General features: G+C 39.4%; 1 protein-coding gene across 2 annotated transcripts in view; it reads left to right on the plus strand.

The window, feature by feature from the left end:
- The window catches only part of LOC125225096 (sphingomyelin phosphodiesterase), a 51,974-nt gene that overhangs the window by 8,190 nt on the left and 22,535 nt on the right, over positions 1-21,249 (plus strand). For both annotated transcript variants that reach the window (XM_048128640.1, XM_048128639.1), the window contains exons 2-5: positions 16,550-16,647; positions 17,413-17,891; positions 18,045-18,276; positions 19,002-19,162. In XM_048128640.1, the coding sequence (XP_047984597.1) occupies positions 16,575-16,647; positions 17,413-17,891; positions 18,045-18,276; positions 19,002-19,162 (945 nt within the window). In that variant the 5' untranslated portion in view covers positions 16,550-16,574. The remainder of the gene's footprint in view (positions 1-16,549; positions 16,648-17,412; positions 17,892-18,044; positions 18,277-19,001; positions 19,163-21,249) is intronic.

A 21,249-nucleotide genomic window follows, 5' to 3' on the forward strand; every position in this document is an offset into this window, starting at 1 on the left:
GTGGAATTGAAAAACGAGCAAGTGAAAGGATTCTATAGTTGAACCACGAGCGAAGCGAGTGGTTCGAGAATAGAATCCTGAACTTGCGAGTTTTTTAACACACGAGAAGTAAAATACATTTGCACCCGAGTGTAACACAAAACTTTTCCCCTCACTATTGCGAGGAAAATACAACGCAAAAAATGCGTTTATCACTGCTTCCAGTAGTTCCACAGGTGGTAAATCATCTTTATTACTAGATTCACCTACTTTTATCAATTTAAAAGCAGTTAATTTGACTTTATTCAAGGTCAAATTACTTTACCCACTAGTGGATAAAATGCGTTTTTACCCACTGGTATTAAAGGACAAAACACGTGTTTCCGAGCCAGTGAGGGGAAAAAACTTTTTTTTATAGTAGAAACTTATTTCGTTTGGGATCATTAGTTTTATAGTCGTTAATAGAAGCCATTTACATGATTTACAGCAATATTTATGTTTAACAATGAAAACCTAATAATTAACCAAAATGATACGGGACAGGGGAAATATAAATAAATTAAAGTAATAGGTATTAGTCATTGTAAGTAATTCGGGAAGTATAAAGACTGTATCGTTAAGTATGAAGACAACTTTGAGTAGCCGTATTTATTTGCTATTATATTTTTTTCTTATAACAAGCCATGGGCTTAATAAGGCACATAATAAGGTACACATTTTGTCCTAGAAACTCGACGTAAAGCATATGGTTTAGACAGTATTGACTTAATCCTCCCGAGTACCAATTACGATTCCGGACAAATGCTACTAGAAAATTCACAATGTGCGTAAAAGACGATACGATTGCGAAAAAAAATTGTATGGTGCGAACCTCAACGACACATGATCCACAAAGCAGAATATCTGGACATAGTCTAGCCACTGTTATTTAAAAAAAATATAGTTCAGGATCTGTGTATGGCGGCCATTTAGAGAATGTGGCATGGTGCTTACTCTAACTCCGACTTTGATGTCGAATTTGACTATCATACATTGTTTATATCGATCTGGTTTAAGCACTGTTCAAACACCATGAATGTCAATTAGACTTTGGCCTATGGCTAATTTTTTTATCTGTTTCTCTCATCCTGCTAGCATCAAAAATTTACGGCAATCCGGAACGTTGCTCAAAATTGCGTTTTTTTAAATTATATAAATTCGCCGCATTTATTCTACAAGTACCCAATTGGAAAAACCATGAAGAGGACTCTTAAATAATATATTTTGGCAGCATATTAACCTTTGTTTGTTGAAATCGTACAAAGAGTCATTGAAATATTCTCAAATTAAGCCAGATAGGGGTTGTCCGAAATTTATTTGCTAGACCTTAATGAAAGTACCATAAAGTCCCTAAAATAAAAAAAATATCAGACCTTCTTATATCAAATAGTACTTACCAATACCTTAAGATCATACTCTCGGAACATAATAATACAAAATTATGCACATGTCAACATTTAGACGAGGTTTGTTTTGTCCTTATACTTAACGATACAGTCCTTAGAGATGATTTGTTGCGATTATTATTTACCCGTTTTTGCATTATTAGGACAATTAAATTAACACATAATAGTGATAGCTTGCATATTTTATAAGGCTTGCATAAGAGTCATAACTGCTGTATGCGCAACTTTCTACATCTTACGTACTATAACGGAACTGTAAAGCAATTTTCTTTACATTATCCGGGCAAGTATCGTGTTAGTCCCTCTACGCTCAGAGTTCTGAACTAGGGGTTCTATTCAGCACTCGCGATAAAGACAGCTGTTATTATTTTAAAATTCTTATTAGAATACAACGCAACGTGAAAATGTATACATACACGCTGTTTTTATTGAATTCCGTTAACTTTAAGGGAAGATTCTTTAGTTCAAATACATTAAATTTCTCTAAGAAACTAGCATCTTTGCTCTTACGGTTATCGAATTATTAAAAAAAATAATTTAATTACTGAACACGTGTGGGGCATCCCTTACCAATTCCTAATGTTATTTGTTTTGACATGTGCCGTCAAACACTTGACAATGACTTTAATGTTATGATTAAGGTCCTCTCACACTAATTAATCTATTTATTATGTATGGAAAAAAAAATTTTTTTTTAGAAATTAACAAAAAGCGATATTCAGGGTGGTTCCTGATGATGAACCTAACGCCGTGGCTTGCGTGGGCGACGGTCGCGCGATGGTCGCGCGACGGCGATGCGACGCGTACGACATCAAACCTTATCGATATGGAAGTATGAGACGCGACGGCACGGTCTCGCGACGGTCTCGCGACCGTCGCCCACGCAAGACACAGCGTAACTGCGTGTCGAATTTAACGGAAAACAAGAAAAACACGGCGTATTTTAAATACATATGTACAGTCAAACGGGGTGAATAGGGATGCCGAGGTGAATAGGTACGAGACTACTTACACAAAGTGTATCATAACAATTCAATGATACAATTTCTGTAGAATTTTTTAAAGAAATGGGAGGGTAAATCACATTTTAAGCCTCGTCCCTATTCATCTCGGCATCCCTATTCACCCCATTTGACGGTACATATTTTATATATTTTCACGTTGCGTATGCATCTGCAAATAAATATATATATATTGCGTAATATGTATATATTTATTTGTGTAAAATGAAAGAATTTTAATAGAACAGCAGCTGTTCTCAAATGTTACTTCAGGTTGAAGAGAATGTCAACTTTGACAGCTGAAAACTCATATCCATTGCAAATCGGCTTCATGAAACTAAAGCCTGACCAGAAATATATGACTACGCGCCATGTTGCGGAATTTCATTAGAACTATTTTCTTCATGCTAAACTGAACTGTTACCCCATTAACCCCATACATCAGAATAAGTCCGTTTTCACATTATCCGATCCGATATCGGACGTCGGAAAGATTTCAAAGGAAAAAATTCAAGATGGCGCCTGTAATGTATGGGATATCGGTCCTACATCCGATATCGGATCGGATAATGTGAAAACGAATAATGTCGGTACGTTAAACGTTGGTTATGGTTGGTTGGTTTTTGTTTAAGTTTTAATTCTAATAACTGTTCAGATTTTATTCGTTATTTTGATAATAAAATTAATTAAAATGATATTTATAATTCAATTAACACATCGAGTTACTATTAGATTATTTGGTTCTAAGACTACCTATTGTAATGCAATTATCGCGAAGCGTCTGGTTGCGGTAACTGGTGACCGAAGAGCTGGCGACTTCCTCACACAACGTATCAGCATTGCGATACAGCGAGGAAATGACTCCAGTATCCTTGGTACAATGCCTCAAGGGCCTATTTTTTAACCCCCGACGCAAAAACGACGGAGTGTTTTAAGTTAGACGTGTCTGTCTGTGTGTATGTCTGTCTGTTTGTCTGTCTGTCTGTCTGTCTGTCTGTGTGTGTGTCTGTCTGTGACATCGTAGCTCTCGAACGGATGAACCGATTTTGATTTAGTTTTTTTGTCTGAAAGCTGAGTTAGTCGGGAGTATTCTTAGCCATGTTTCATGAAAATCGGTCCACTATGTCGCGGTCGGGGGTTTTTTCAAAATGTTAATTTTGTGGTTAGGTTAGTTAGACATTAGCTAGCTTTTAAGTTTAGTCTTAGTTTTTTTATACTACGTCGGTGGCAAACAAGCATACGTTCCGCCTGATGGAAAGCGGTCGCCGTAACCCATGGACGCCTGCAACTCAAAGAGTGTCATATGCGCGTTGCCACCCCATTAGAAAATTGTACACGGGATTTTGCTGTGTTAAGTATAAGTACACAGCAAAAAGGAGTGTACAAGTTCTAAGGAGGGTTCGGGTTGCCGACGAATCAAAGGACAATAGACGGAACAAATTAGTTCCGTAAGTCCTCCCGTCGTCAGCACACCGCACCCTCGTTGAGCTCTGGCAGCCTTACTCACCGGCAGGACACAACACTATGAGTAGGGTCTAGTGCTATTTGGCTGGGGTCTTCTGTAAGGCGGCTTAGTTTCTTATAAAATTATGTAAATATGTTCATGTAAATAAAGAATAAATGCAATTATTCATGTAGCATTATATGTACATATTATAGGTATTTCTTATAAATTATACACATATTTTTTTACCATTCTATGTATTTACAATCGATTATATCCTTTATTTGCTTCTGTTACGTAATAATTAAACATGAGAATTACGGATTCCTCATGTTTAATGTAGGTTTTTTCTGCCGTACTTTTCCGTGATCACTGATCAGAAATAAGCCTCCTTTTATTTCAATCTTATAAATTTTGAATAGGAAAAAGTATATGCCTCATAAATAAATTTTGCCTGTTGAGTAAGTTGCGTTATACTGAATTGTCGTTACTAATTCAAATTAGGTACCCATTATGTAGGTAGGTATTACCCTATCACTGTATAAATTCTTGTGTAATTGCGACTCCGCATGCTTGCCATAGGATTTTTCCTAGACTAGGTACCAGCTATCTCCCCATACCGACCGCAATAAGTGCAGTGCCCAGACCAGTTTCGATCCTCACGACTGTTTAGAAAATTAGAAGCCAGACTTATAAGTCAGTTGCGGAAGAAAATAAAAAGTGATTTCACACAGTCTTTACTTTCAGAAAACTTCTTTATATATTTGAAAATGTATAAATGCAGCTAAAGTTGAAAGGACGTCTACACGCGTTATGTGGTCGAATTATTCTTGTAAACAAACTGCCGTATTCTAACAATATTTTTAAGATATTTATAAGATGTCACCGTGATAAGAATTATAGATACCAATACGTTCGTTTTAAAGTGACGTCTGTTTAATAATCTTCAAAACGTCAGGTTTGACTTAGAAATATCCGATCCATATCTAATATTTGACGTTATTAAAATTTGAATCGGACCGAAAGTATCGTAATGCATGAAAGAAAGTTGTTTGAGCATGCAGATTGGAGATAGTCCTTGTAGCCGGCGAAACTTGCATCTTGCGCGAGTGCGTCACATTGCCGGCATTGCATTGTATTGTAGTTATAAATTTGCCGGTGGGCCTAGCAAAGATGTTGATCATAAAAATAACAATTGTAACAATAGTCACGTGATTTACGTAGCACCTGTCATTCCTACGCAATTTTTATGTTCGTTTGGCGTTTGCAGTAATAGCGTACCCATATAACTTTTTTTACCCCTGTAAATACATAAATAAGACTCACTTTTATCGTTCGTAATTAATTCATCAATACATGCAGTATTAAACTTACCAACTTGTGATAGGTTTTCTTCGAATTCTGCCATCGAATAAAGTCTTGCAGATCCCATAACTACTTTTGTCGGTAAAACCAGTCCTCGTTGGCAAACCCTAAAAAGAAAAAGTAATAAAATGACCTTCATAAACTTTTGCCATCATATATTAACTGAAACATGTATCGTATCTATCTACTTGAGTGTCCAGTAATAATTATGTTTGTTATAAGTCTTTACTTATGATGGCTTATTAAAACTTGTAGTGTATACCTAAAAGGGACATACATACATTTACACCCGTATTTCCAAAAAAGAGTAGGCAAAGCAAATGAAACTACTCAAATTGAGTGCCACTCTTAGAGATATAAGGCTTGAAAGAAACCGAAGTTGTGCCATCGCAGTAACAGGGTGCTAGCCCATGGGCTAAAAGGGCCCATATCACAATTATATGGGTAGATGGGCCCATATCACAATGTGAACCTAAACCCCAGAGTCAACTTCTACGACAACTACGGGAGGAAAGAGGGTGGTGAAATTCTTAGCCCGACACCACACGGGGAACATATTGTACTATCTAAGTAATCTAATTTATTACCTTAATTATCGTTTAAGTCTTAGCAAGATAGGTCACGGGCAAATTCTAGGGCAGACTACTCTTACCAAACATCTGTGACCTCGTTTGATCTCAACTATTTGTATTGTAAACATTGTTATGTAACGTGATTAAACAATTTCATGCGGAAGTAGCAACGGATCGGATACAATACTATAATTAACTAATGACACCAAAAGTAAGGTAAAAGCACCAATGTCCGACACGCTAATGCCCAATATATGACTCCCTTTTGTCACATTTATTGACATTGATTTGTGATTGCCACATGTCGCTATGGAGCACTTGCGCAAACTTAAAATAATAACAAACTTTATGAGGTATTGGACTCGACAGAGTTTCAGGCCGTGTAAACTTATAATTTATTAGGTACATACCTATACCTACTACTCCAATGCACTTTATTACAGCACTAGAGACGCCACATTCAATATCTCAGCTCCACAAAATCTGCTAGGTTGGCATATTATTTATAAACATCATAAATAAATAAATCTATAAATAAATAAAATATATCATATATTTATATTATCTTGAAATAAATATAAGAGTAAGGGATATTATTAAGCGCACAGCAAAAAAATAATCGCCTATCAATTTATCGTCATCAATAATATACTTCTGTACATCAAATTAATTACTTCACTGCAAATAAACTAAATGATTAACAAAACTAGTAATGCAGATTATTCCAAAATACACATCAGCACGACATTACTTTTTTCCTCTAATGCAAGACAATTAAATTCCTTTAGGAACAAAAATACAACAATCTTATCAAAAATACTAATTGCGCAGCAATTTACCCGTCTTCATAGCAAATTATTAAATTCGAAGAGCATACATCCTTTTTTCTTATTTTTTAAGTATTCACGTTCAGCTAATTTAATAATTATTATAGCTACAATATCTTAATTCATTGCATTATTTCTAAGGAACAGAACTGTCACCGTCACGAAAACAAACTTTTGCTAGAAAATTGGGTTGGGTTAGGTTAGAACTGCGACCCTCACTGAAACAAACTTTTGTGAGAAAAGTGGGTTAGGTTAGGTTAGAACTGTGCCCCCCCCCCTCCCGAGGGTGCCCACCTTGCCGTGGTGGGGGGGCTTAGTAACCGTGGACTGGTCACCCACGGCGAAGCTAAGAGGTACCCAGGGCCGGCTTGTTGCTGGGCGAGCTGGCCCGAGGAGAATGCTCCAAATGGGCTTGTAAAGCCCACTTGAGACGCATTTGGGAGGACTGCCGTGGGAGGGAAGATCCGGCAGTATGGGATGCCGCTCTGTGCCCTCCCACGGTAGCCGAGGTGGGATCGCAGGAGGAGAGGCGTGATGGTATAGCGGTGCGCCACTCTCCCTACCCCCTGCGACCTTGGCGGGGCCGCTCCGCTGTAGCGGCATTGGTGGGGCCGCAAGGGAAGAGGAGTGCCGGTATTACGGTGCGCCGTTCTCCCTATCCTTTGCGGCCGACTAGGTTAGCGGTGGAACCAAAGACCATGTCCACCGCCGGGCGCCGGAAATCTTCTGGCGCCCATGGAACCTGCGGGTGATGGATCGGGAGTCCCATCACCCACCTAAACGAGGTTCCGAGCTGGAAGGCCCTCCCGTGTTCCGAGGGCCTTCAGCGGAGTAAGCTGCCTAAGCAGTCTTCGAGAAGGGCCCGCAAGGGCAACGCTGACGGGGTATCGGAGGCCTGCAACCGAGTGCCCGAAACCCCGTCCAAAGAGCGAGCGACGGAACGCCCCAGGGGGTTTAGTCCGTGCGAGTCGGACATAAAAAAAAGGGTCTGGGTCTGGGTCAAAAAAAAAAGGTTAGAACTGTGCCCAAGGAGGCGGCCATCGTTGAGTCTTGGGGGCAAAGTAATGGTTCAGTGGACGTTAGGGTTGAGCATGAGGTGGAACAACTCGGAGCTGCGCTGATTCGCATCTGCGACGCAGCGATGCCTAGAGCAAAACTTCTTTCGACGAAACGACGGGTGTACTGGTGGATACCAGAACTCATTGCTAGAATTCACTGCCAGAATCAATTGCGAAACGCTTGCGTGGCTGCGCGCCGTCAATACACAAGAAGTAGAAGAAGGCGCATCCGAGTTCAAGAAGAGGATCCATGGGGCAGATCGTATCGGAGCGTAAGGCAAAAGCTCCGGCCCCCCCCCCCCCCACTGACCAGCAGTCTCGAGCCAGATCATTTGGAACGAGTTGTCAGTGCTCTTTTCCTAGAAAGGGGCGGCTTTGTGCCATCAGCCATGGCATCTGGTTGTGCCATACCACCAGACGTGGTTAGAGAGGTACCGCCAGTCACGGAGGTCGAACTGAGTGTTGCTGTCTTGAAACTCCGCTCCAAAAAGACAGCACCCGAGCCAGACGGCATACCTGGGCATACCTGGTAGTCGCGCTCAGCGAGATGGAGGAAAGAGTCAGAAACCATTTCACTGCGTGCCTAACCCAGGGGCGTTTTCCCGATAGGTGGAAAACAGGCAAGTTGGTGCTCCTTCGGAAGAACGGGCGCCCACCTGATCAGCCGTCAGCATATCGCCCCATAGTGCTGCTTGACGAGACGAGCAAGGTCTTCGAAAGTATAGTCGCCGCCCGTCTCGTTAAGAGCATGCAGTCGGGTCTGAGCGATTGCCAATATGGCTTCCGTCCGCAGCGTTCGACACTAGACGCAATTGCCCACGTAAGAGACTTCGCAGAAGAGGAGATCTCCCAGGGTGGGACTGTGATGCCTGTGTCACTAGACATTTCGAATGCATTCAATACCTTACTCTGGGAGACAATAAAGGCGGCACTCAAATATCACAATGTGCCCAATCATCTACAAAACACAGTGGCGGAATACTTTGCCGGGCGCGTTGTGGTATTCCCAACTAAAGATGGCTGGGGAAGACGGAAAATGGCGTGCGGTGTTCCACAGGGCTCGGTGTTGGGGGCCGCTCCTGTGGAACATTGGATACGATTGGGTCTTACGCGGGGCCACTCTGCGGGGGGTCAGCATCTCCTGCTATGCTGATGACACTCTCGTGTCGGCCCGTGGCAGAACCTACAGGGAGGCCGCCTATGTAGCCACAGCTGGGGTAGCACACGTAGTGCATAGGATTCGGGCGCTAGGTCTGGAAGTCGCACTGCACAAATCCGAGGTTCCGGTCTTCCACGGGCCTCGAAATAAACCTCCGGAGGGAGCCCAAATTACAGTGGGGGGAACTTCTATAGCCATCGGGTCGACGATGAAGTACCTGGGACTCGTTCTCGACGGTAGGTTCGAAGAACACTTCAAGCGTCTGGCCCCAAAATTGCTGGCTGCTGCCGGCGCGCTTGGGCGTATTCTCCCAAATCTGGACGGGCCAGGAGGAGCATGTAGACGACTCTATATGAGCGTGGTACGTTCAATGGCCCTCTACGGGGCGCCAATATATGCGGACACCCTGAGATCTAAAAGTGAGGCCCTTCTGCGTCGTCCTCAACGAGCTATAGTTCTCAGGGTGGCTCGAGCGTACCGCGACAATTCGTACGCGGCAGCTAGCCTACTAGCCGGAAGCCCGCCGTGGGACCTTGAAGCCAAGGTTCAAACCGCGGTCTATTGGCGGGTGACGGCTGCAAGGAGGGAAGAGAACTGGCCTGCCCCTCAAGAAATCCAAAAGTGGAGAGAAGAAGCACGAGAAGTGTTCTTCGAGCGTTTGGAGATCCCGGGAGCTAGCCGGGAACCAGAAAGAAGCGGCCGCTGTTCGGCCCGTTCTAAAAGAATGGGTGGAACGTAAGTACGGCGCACCTTCTTTCCATCTCACACAGCTCCTGACGGGGCACGGCTGCTTCGGCTGGTACCTGTGTGAGAGGGTGGGAAGGGAGCCTACTACAGCGTGTCACCATTGTGATCGAAGAGCAGTGGACACGGCCCAACACACGCGCGAAGAGTGCCCTGCTTGGGATGAGCCTCGCGCTGCCCTGTTCACGGTTATAGGGGGTGATCTCTCACTGCCGGCGCTAATACGCCATATGCTTAGCAGTGAAGAGGAGTGGGAGGCAGTGACCACCTTTAGCATCGTTGTCATGACGCAAAAGGAGGCCGCCGAAAAAGTGCGCGAGCTCAGCGCCGCAGAAGGCCAGGCAGGCGGCGAAGAGTCTTCGCAGAGAGACTGATGCCGCCCTAACCGAAACTTGCGGGTGATGGACCGGGAGCTACATCACCCGCCTGAAGAGTTTCTGTGCTGGAAGGCCCTCAAGCGTTTTAAGGGTACCTTCAGCGGAGTAGGCTGCATGACCCCAGCCACAAGAGCCGGGCCCGCAAGGGCAACGCTGGCGGGGCAACGGTGGTCTACAACCGTGTTCCCGAAACCCCGCCCAAGGCGAGCGTCGGAACACCCCAAGGGAGTCCATGGGAGTCGGACATACCCACTTGTCTTTCCCGGGCCAGTGGGATCCAGGTTAGAACTGCGACTCTCAGAGAAACAAACTTTTGTGAGATAAGTGGGTTAGATTAGGTTAGAACTTTGACCCTCACAGAAACAAACTTTTGTGAGAAAAGTGGGTTAGGTTAGGTTAGAAGTAGTCAATAAGTTTTAAGAGAAAAAAACCGCCGCCTTTGGGGTTCTGGTGAAAGCTACTTGCGAATGTTGGATTATGTAGAAATGTGTAGGTATTTTTTTAAACTGCTTTTAATGCTTTAATTATTTGATGGCAACTCAAATCAATATAGACGTATACCGGGGTTTGAGGAGTTTCCTCAATTCCTCATGAATCCGATTATAAGAAATAGAAGCTTGACAAAATTTGACTTGAAAAGTCAATATGCAAAATAAATGTTACTGTTCTGAAATCCATGCTGTTTTTATAAAAATACCAAAGTCACTATAAGTGTGCCATTCAGATTTGAGGAGTTCGGTTCTGACCATCATCTGCAGTTCCACTGCACCAAATGTCACTTTTCTGGACGTAAGTGCATGCTGTTCTTATAAAAATACCAAAGTCACTATAAGCGTGGCGTTCAGATTTGAGGAGTTCCGTTCTGACCATCATCAGGAGTTCCACTGCACCAAATGTCACTGTTCTGGACGTAAATGCATGCTGTTCTTATAAAAATACCAAAGTCACTATAAGCGTGCCGTTCAGATTTGAGGAGTTCCGTTCTGACCATAATCAGCAGTTCCACTGCACCAAATGTCACTGTTCCGTACGTAAATGCATGCTGTTCTTTTAAAAACACAAAAATCGCCATATGTATGCCTTGAAAGGCAGAAGATCTGAAGATTTGAGGAGTTCCCTCGATTTCTCCAGGATCCCATCATCAGAACTGGGTTCTGAGAAAAATGGGACCAATCTGTATGTATATACAACCAATCAAAAAAAATTTCAAAATCGGTCCAGTAACGACGGAGATATCGAGGAACAAACATTAAGAAAAAAAAAGAAAAAATACAAACTAATAGAGAACCACCTTCTTTTAAGATATTTTAAGCGGCGGTTAAAAAAGCCGTTCTTTTCTGAATGCGCTTAAAATTTTTTTTTTTTTGCTGGTTACTTTATGTTGTAATTAATAAACAAATGATTGCAATTAGAATAAAATGCTGTGTCATTTAGATTAAACTGCTGTATATTATGTAAAAATAGAAGCTACATTTAAAAAAAAAGCGTTGCTAGGTATACTGTGCTAATAGTAATTATTAGCGATGCAATCATGAAAAAGCTTTACTAAAAGTTAAAATAGATGCACGCCACGAATATATATTGAAGTGTATTTAGTAATATTTTGAGTTGCAAATTTTGCTGTTCAATTAGTATTTTTGATATGAATTTGGACTATATTTGCGTAAAAAAAGTAATTTTTTTGATTTTCGTTTAAATACCACCCTAAGAGTAATTGCGTTCTGAACAAAATTCTAAATGGTGCTGGTCACCTACATCACGACAGCTCACTCTAAGTGCGTTTTCACATTATCCGATCCGATATCAGCTGATTACAGGCGCCATCTTGGATTTTTTCCATTGAAATCCTTCCGACATCCGATATCGGATCGGATAATGTGAAAACGGCCTAACAAGTCGACTAGACTCCAGAGTCATCATTAACTATTGTACAAAGCGGATATTTTATACTTACCCCGTAATGATTTGTTAATAGGTGTAATTTCCCAATTGTGGCTGATTTTGTCCAAATATGCGTTGATGTCTTTTATTACTTCGAGAAAAAGTCTTGCTTAGTGTAATCAAACATGTATCTTTTCCATATATCTGAAAAATAGTAATAGTTTTATAGACACGTCTTAAAATTACTTATGTTCTTTCTTTCAGAAAAAACAAAACAATATTAGAATATTAAGTGGAAAATACAATGGATCGAGGCAAAAAATGAAAAAATATTTACGAATTAAATTAATTAGACTGTCCACTCCAGTCTTGAAAACGAAGTTCAATAATTCATACTCACCCTAAAATGCATATATATGTGGTTACGATTATATTTAAAAAAATATTTCAAATTAATGGATTCTCGAGGAGTCGGAATTTCTTAAAATAAAATATGGTCACTCGGCTGTTATATCATTGTATTTTCCTTAAAGTGACTCACGTAACTTTTTCTCTTGGAAAGTACCATGTCCGGGTCCGAGACGAAATGGTGTATGGAAAGTATGATTAATTATTAATTTACTTTTTGTGCTAAATATTCTAGTCATATGTTTAGGAAGTCATAGGTAACTAACTACTTATACAGAGTGGGGCCTGTAACAAAGGCGAAGAATTGAACTGTAGGCTATTCTCCTTATACTGATCAACATTTGTTCAGTGACTTTTAAAAATTATGAAGTCTTTAAATTTTTAATTTTTCATACAAAATAAATATTAGATTCAATGTACGCCATTATTGTTGTCATTGACGTTGTCTGTAACACTTTAGAGTCTAAAGTTTAGACTTAACAGAATTCGCAATACATTACCTCTTAGAAAAAACTTTCAAGGGTGATAAAAATCAAAATACAAGTTATTTTTAAAAGTCGCCGAACAAAAGTTGATCAGTATAAGGAGAATAGCCTAGAGTTCAATTCTTCGCCTTTGTTATAGGCCCCACACTGTATACGATAAGGCATTCAGCATCGAATACTTACACTCTTGTTTACTAGTTTGTCTCGTAGCAAATTGGAACGCACACACATTTGTTTGATATTTAAATGATGTCATTTAGTTGTCGTGCGTCCCGGTTACGTGAATACACAAAAGGGTCTCGGTCGGATAAGGTAACACACATTATAATGTATGAGATTAAGGTTAACCGACTAACACCAAAGTATTAATTTAAATTGGTCAAAGTAGATGTTTCATTATAATTTATCTATTTAAGATGTCTTGAAATAAAAAACAAAGGACGTTTTTTGTATCTTACTTAACGAAGGTAAGTACCTATTTAGCCATAACAGCCTTATCTTTTTAGGCACTGCTTCTGTTTCTTTTAATTCGTTTTTTTCTTGAGTTCAATTTTATGGAAAATATGTACATACTAGAGGTATAACTGCGCAGAAATTACATTAGGTACATCGTGATTGATTACGAAGTTAATTGTTAAATAAAAGTAGATATTTTAAAATATAAAATAATTAGAAACACATTGTATTGTACCTATACGCACTGGTTCTAAGTCCGCCCTCACCTCATAATCAAATTGAAGGATAATTGATAGCCAATTAAAAATTGTAGTCGCATAGTGGTACTTACTAGTGTTTGTAAAGGGAAATATTAAAAAAAAAACATTGTTTTTTTACCAGGTCCTGAAATATACTAGGTAGGGCTAAGAGGTTTCATGGATTTCATGAGTATCGACCTGCCCATAACACTTATTTTTTTATGGCATGGTAACCAAGACGCAACAATTTCCGATAGGCCGCTTCATCGCCCTCGGCGGGCGCGCGTTACCGTTTCCGTTACGTGTAGGATAAGGATGAAGAGTTTACGACTGACTGCTTGCATCGGATTATTTTACCACGGTAACAATGTGTCAATAAGCAGACTCACCGCGTGCGAATGTGCGATACAACCGTCACTTTCTTTGGAGCGAGTCAATGAAGCGCGGAGAAAGTGCCGACCTCCACGTCCGCGTACAGTCTGTAAAACCCGCTGACTCACACACGTACCGTAAATCACACATTGTTTTCCATTTTTTCTGAAATGACAAATGTGTACCGACTGCGTTCACGAGAAGACGGGCCGCATCCGCAGATCCAACTCTGCTTCACCGGCGACCGTACACTCCGTAGAGCGATTTGCGCCCATTCACTTTGAATATCAGATCTTCCCATTAATTAATAATATTATTTATAGGCAATAAGTAGTAGAGTGACTTCTAAACCAATCGGACGACCTAAATACACGCGCACATATGTACGTTGGTCAATAGGGTATCCTAAAAATATTTCAAACCATCGTATAAAAACTGTTAGTAACTACGTTAGTGTCAGCCGGGATACTATTTATTAATTACATGATTTTTCCGGGGCCAGATCGTCAGTAGATGACAATATTCAACTAAATAAATATAGAACACATTTCACCGAAAGAAAGTGGGTAAAGTAAATGTAGGTCTTTAATAAGAGATGAGTTGTGACTCAAATTACATAAGCCATGTTTACGACGCACGTGCCCGATATACATATACCCACAGTCGTATGAAAGCTTACCGGAAATATGGGTCTCGAGTAAATCTTTAACTTTTATTGGGTACAACAACGATTGCTTTGAATTATGTAAAGACTCGTTTAATAGGTCATGTATCGTCCGATGTCCCACTTTCACTACATATTCCTAAAGTTGAAATAGTTTTACTACCGAATTATTTTATAGTGCTATTACTAATGTTATTACATTTCAAGTATATATTTATGGATTTATTCATAAAAGTCAGCTTATTACATTACAAAAATGATTTTACGACAATTACAAAGTCACTCAAATAAAGAAGAGATTTTTTACGAGTTTCACGGCAGGCGGGATGAAAGTTTTTGTATACAGTCGAATACGAAAGTGATATGAAACTTTTGATTCTGAAACCTGTTTTTCTACATAACTTTTTAAACTTGCGTGGTTTATGTTATCTAGACTTAAGTATTTTGAGAGCGAGCTTAAAATCTGTGTCGGTGTAGTTACGTCGACATCTTTTAACATTTAACTTGGGACACGTAACTGGCGATGCGGATTCATTTTATTTGCCTTACTTGTCCTCAATAATTATGAATATTATGACGGAAGAAACCTAAATAAAGAAATTTCGAAACCATTCAAACTTATTAAGAATAGTAGTGAATTTATACATAATATTGAACAAGATTTGCTATGGGACTGGACAGACATACAACACTCTTGCACTAGAATCTGGAATACTTACTTATGTAACTACTAATAGAGCAGTCACCACCAGATACATCAGAGTCACCATCAGATACATCAGAGTTACAGCTAGTCACCATCAGATACATCAGAGTTTTAATAAAAGATAATTTTTAAGAAAAAAAAAACCGCCTTCCTTTGGGGTTCTGGTGATAAATACTTTCAAATGTTGGATTATGTTATCAATTCGTCTGTATATTTTTTAATGTTTATTATTCGATATCTCCGTCATTTCTGAACCAATTTTGAAATCTGGATGATTCTGAAGTACTTACAGATGAGAATGATTATCAGAACGGAACTCTAACCATGGGCGGCTCACTATTCATCAGCAGTTCCACTGCACCAAATGTTACTGTTCTGGACGTAAGTGCATGCTGTTCTTATAAAAATACCAAAGTCACTATAAGTGTGCCGTTCAGATTTGAGGAGTTCCGTTCTGACCATCATGAGCAGTTCCACTGCACCAAATGTCACTGTTTTGGACGTAAGTGCATGCTGTTCTTATAAAAATACCAAAGTCACTATAAGTGTGCTGTTCAGATTTGAGGAGTTCCATTCTGACCATCATCAGGAGTTCCACTGCACCAAATGTCACTGTTACGTACGTAAATGCATGCTGTTCCTTGAAAAACACAAAAATCACCATAAGTATGCCTTTCAGATTTGAGGAGTTCCCTCGATTTCTCCAGGATCCCATCATCAGAACTGGGTTCTAAGAAAAATGGGACCAATCTGTATGCATATACATTCAATCAAAAAAAAAAAATTCAAAATCGGTCTAGTAACGACGGAGATATCGAGGAACAAACATTAAAAAAAAATAAAACATACAGACGACTTGATAACCCCTTCCTTTGAGATTTGGAAGGCGGTTAAAAATATTGATGTAGAAATATTTGAACACGCATCTACTGTCAAAGCGTCAGAGTATTTTTAAAGTGTGTGTTCGTTCAGGCAGGCAATTATGGTCGCGCGATAAATGATAAAACAGCTGGCCGTCCCTATCGCACTTACTAATAGTGCGATAGGGACGGCCTGATATTTTATCGTCTATCGCACGACCATGCTACCCGTGCAGATATTTTTTATTACCTTGATAGCTCTAATATATTATCTGATGGCGACTGTATATACCAGAGTCGATTGAAGAATACTTAACTCGCCCAGAATGTAATGGAATTCCAAATATACACATGATTCACCATACGCTGGTGGTTTGCCATGTCCGGGTAGATATCTACAATACTAGAATGTAAACTACAATTCATACCTTGTTATACTTTATAATGACAAAAATATAAGGTACACACAAACAATGTATCCTACAAATGATATTTCCTCTGTTTCAGATAACTTCTCTCTTCGCCTTCAGTGATGATTATTAGAATACCATGGCTTTCGCTGCAGTTGACACTACTTACTTCTGCTTACATTACTTTTGTATTAGGTAAGTACAATTCAACAACTACTTTAGGTATTTTTACTATAGTCGATGTTAAATTAAAGCTGTAAAAAAATAATTAACGTTTAGTTGATTCTTTCTTCCTACTCTCAGAGTCCTTTTTAGTAAGGCAAAAAAAAAGTAATAGATTTGTCGTCTTTTCATGCTGATAAAGCACAATGGGGTTATCCTGTACAAATATTATGAAAGTGCTAAAAATACCGCTTTCAATAAATGCAGCACTTTGGCTGCCAAGCTGAGAAAGTTGAAATGAATACCTACGCATATTTGCGATATGGCTTAAGATTGCGAATGTCTGTCATTTGCAATCGTCGATTTATAATGTGGCACTTTAAACATCTGTTTATGTAATCTTGTTTGTATAGTCATGTGGTAGCATAATTATAACAACATTCTTAAGCATGCTCAGTTTGCAAGTCATTAACTTTAAATTATTGTCAAGTTGGCTTGGTTATTTTATTATAATATCCCAGCAAAAACATTTTCATTGCCAAAAAGCTGTGGGAAGTCAAAAATATCAGATGTTATGTAAAACCAAGTTTCTAGCTCTACAAGCCCCAACTTCACAAAATCCAAACCTTAGTCAAAATACGTGCCCATGTGACGGTTTTTTTGTGAACGTATCAACCGTATCATAGGTACTTATATGAAGTAGGCATATTTTCTTGTACCTATGAGTATTATGTTCATAGCTTACGAAAACAATACGAGTACAGCATATATGATAATGATAACAATATTCTTTTTCAGGTAACCCTATATTTCTGGATCAAAAATGGAACACAAAACCTGTAATAAAATGGTCGCCTCCGATGGACAATTGGAACTGGACGACAGAACCTCGCAACCAGGAACTGTTCTTCATGCCTTCCAACCACGAGCACAAGCTACCGCCGTCAGCGAATGAGACGGAACTGATAGCGCACATGGCTGCCCTAAAAAGAAACTACTCTCGCCTTTTGTGGGACAGCGATAAAAGCTCAAACTTGCCACTTTTCGTAGAAAAAGCCTTGAAATTGCTCAATTTAAAGCAAGTTTACTACGAAGTAGAACACTCTGTGATGTCTAAAGTATCGTGCACCGCGTGTAAGGCCGGCGCAGGTCTCCTCCAACACTACATACGCGCTGGCAAAAGCAACGAGGAAATCAATAAAATGATATTTCAGTTCTGTGTCTCATTGAAAATACAGTCGGCCAGAGTATGTGATGGAATAACAAGGCTCTTCGGGGTAAGATAAGTTTCTATTTATTCAAACTAACCACAAACACTTATGTAACGATGTATTTGAATGCTTGTGGTGTGCGGTTAACTGACCATAGGATTAGACAGCATATTTATTTATCGATTACATATTTCTTTTCACACTTATTTTCACTTTCAGAGTGAAGTCGTATACGTTCTGAAGCGTGTAACAATAGGACCCGACGAGATATGCAGCTTTGTCATAGGCGACGCTTGTGGTGACGTGTATAACCCTTACCATGAGTGGGAAGTCGCTTTTCCTCCGGTGCCGAAGCCAGTAGCGAAAGTCCTCGATATCCCGGTAGACAAGGCTCCAACATTCAAAGTTCTTCAGATTTCTGATACTCATTTCGATCCATATTACGCTGAAGGTAAGTAACATATTTACAATTGCAGATTTTCTAGTTGCGATCAAAACCGCTTGGCAGTATTCAAAACAGTTGCTGTAGAAGAATGTCACGCGAATAAGATTTAATTCGGGTCGTGAAACGAATTAGGAACGGTGATTCATTGTTAAGTTGTTACGCATACACAAATGTAATTGTTGCTACCTACATATAAAATTCCATTACGAGTCGTTGACCTAAGAGCAAGCGTTCTTGCAGAATCCATTGAATATTTAGTACGAATGGCAAAGGGATATACCTAATTAGAATAAAACGCTAAAGGAGCGCTAGGACGACTATCGCATAAAAAATCAAAGGAATTAGGACTGAAACCTTATATGGTTTAAGAAAGGAGAACGCGAACATGTATGTATTAATTAAGGTCGCCGTAATTCCCTACGTACTTAAAACTTATTGTGGTTAAGTAAGTAGCAAATAAGAGTTATCTGTAACTGTTATACTATACATACAAGGATCAAGTTGAAAGGAAGGTAGAATCGGAATATCCTTTCCACGAGACTGACGAGACTTTAGTTCAGTCTGAGATCCAATATTTTTCTTGACGCGAGTAGGTACAGTACCAACCTACATTTTCACCCCAAATAACGGGATGAAGTTTTTGTTACAATACTTACTATACTGAGTTTTTGACTAATGGCTACTACCTATAAGAATATAACACATTTGAATCAAGTATATGCCTTGCGCAGGTGCAAACGCAGAATGCAACGAGCCGCTGTGCTGCCGCGCGTCCAACGGGCCTGCGGTGACGCCCGGCGGCGGCGCCGGCCGCTGGGGCGACTACCGCAAGTGCGATACTCCCAAGAGGACCATCGACCATATGTTGAAGCATATCGCTGATACGCATACGGTAATTTATTTACCCCCTTATTAGTAGTAGGGTACCCCCGTTACCAGCCCGGGTCTGGGGCCTGCTCCCAGGACCCCACCACCGCCCATCCATGGTCTTACTGAACCTAAAAAAAAAAAAAAAAAAAAAAAAAAAAAAAAAAAAAAAAAACTAATAGCCCCCCATTTAGATTCATTGCGCTGGGTCTCGACGCTCTCAGAAGCCTCCTTCTAGTATTTACAGAATACGTTCTTTACACAATAAACCTTGTGCACGACGGTCACAAAAGGATTACCGACCCTTTCTATTGTTCGATCTGGACTCGGCGCTAGACCATTGTTACCCTACCCAGCTACCTGGCAGTGTCATGCACACCTTTTCCTTGTGTCTCATACTGATAGGTATTTTATAATTAATTTTTAGTATAACTTTGTAATCATATGGATTGCGATTCTAACCTAACCTAACCTAATTAAAATACCTAACTTTTCCATTCGTAACCTAACCAAATTTAATTAAAACCTACTTAGTTAACCTAAGTAGTCTAGACTTACCTTTATGAAACCTAACTGAGTTTCACCTACTTTTACTTTTATTTCTATAAATGTAGGTATTTATGAAATGTATTATAATTACGTTTTAACTTAAGAACTTCTGAGTTACATTTAAGTTTATCCAAATACCTAAACTTAACGATCCTATCTAGCGTATCTTTCTTTTTCTCGAATATTTATGATATCTTATACCTATTTCTATCATACATCTCTTTGTTGTATTACCAAATTTGTACATATGATTAATAAGTCAATTTTTTGATTACGTCTTAATAAAAGTTAATTTCCCATCTTATCAAACTTTTTTTTTTTACATATATTTCAATGTTTTGTATCTGAATAAACCTCGGTAATTTTGTGAAGTTGCGTTTTTGCTTAATTGCTTTATTTATTGTACCTTCTTTGAATAATTTACTTACCTATGTCTATTATTATTTTTTATGACTTGTGTATTGTTTAAGAGAATGCATACTTTCAATAAACTTGTTACGACGTGAGAAACTGAGAACCGGTTAAAACATGTTTAAGGCTAATTCTATGTGAATAAAAATGTCTTTTGTGCATTTTTAAAGATAATATATATTTATTGTTTCCGCTTATTTGAATAATTCGGGTTTTGGGTAAAGAGATCCTTCGACGAACATGTCAAGGCATGATACTTTCTATTCATATTTAACAAAGAGCATTAACTGGTGTAAACATGTTTTAGACTAACGCACCGGTAATTCTTGTGACTTGAATTTATTATTGTAACAACTTAGTTGCTTTATTATAGATGTTTATTGTATTGTAAAATGACAAAAAGTTTATTGTTTGCGTTCAGGTATAAGATGAACTGGTTGAAACAAGATTTATGGTACGTTCCCCTGCTCTCTACCATATTACGAGTATAAAAGCCAAAGAGAGTCGAGGCTGAATAAGTATTCCTGTAGAGGCAGCCTTCTGTACCAGAGCTCCTTGTATCTAGTGTGGTATATAGAGAAGTGGAGTGTGCGTTCAAAAGTGAAGTGTTTATAGACAGATCCAACAATGGACGTGAGTATGTTTTTCTTTTTAAATTACTGTAACCCATATTGCCTTTTTATAATATTGTTTCGTCTAGTGTTCTTTGTATTTAATTAATAGAATTGTTAATAGTGTTTAAAATATTGTCTTTCATTGTTTCAGTTCTCTGAAAATACTTTCAAGAACTATTACTACCCGGAAAATCAGGGTGATTCAACCGATGAGGAAGGTACAGCTGGTTTCAAAGTTAAGCAAGCCCTCGCAAAGAAACGTCCTGGAAATAATATTGACAGCTTCTTTGAACGACCTAAAAAGCAGTGTAAAACCTTGAAACGGTCTTCGAATGTAAGCAAAAGTTCGCCAGAAGGCGTGGCTAATTTATCATCTGGACAAGATGATGGGGCGTATTCATCTCACTTAATTAAAATAGAGATATATGATATGCAAACAATCAAAAACATCCCATCCACGGAACACTGGAAGCACGCGGACGTCAGACTGAAGTATTTTGCGTTGGAAGACGACTTGGAATTACAAAATACGCGAAAT

The sequence above is a fragment of the Leguminivora glycinivorella genome, chromosome 4 (assembly GCF_023078275.1).
Source record: "Leguminivora glycinivorella isolate SPB_JAAS2020 chromosome 4, LegGlyc_1.1, whole genome shotgun sequence".
NCBI classification, from domain to species: Eukaryota; Metazoa; Arthropoda; class Insecta; order Lepidoptera; family Tortricidae; genus Leguminivora; species Leguminivora glycinivorella.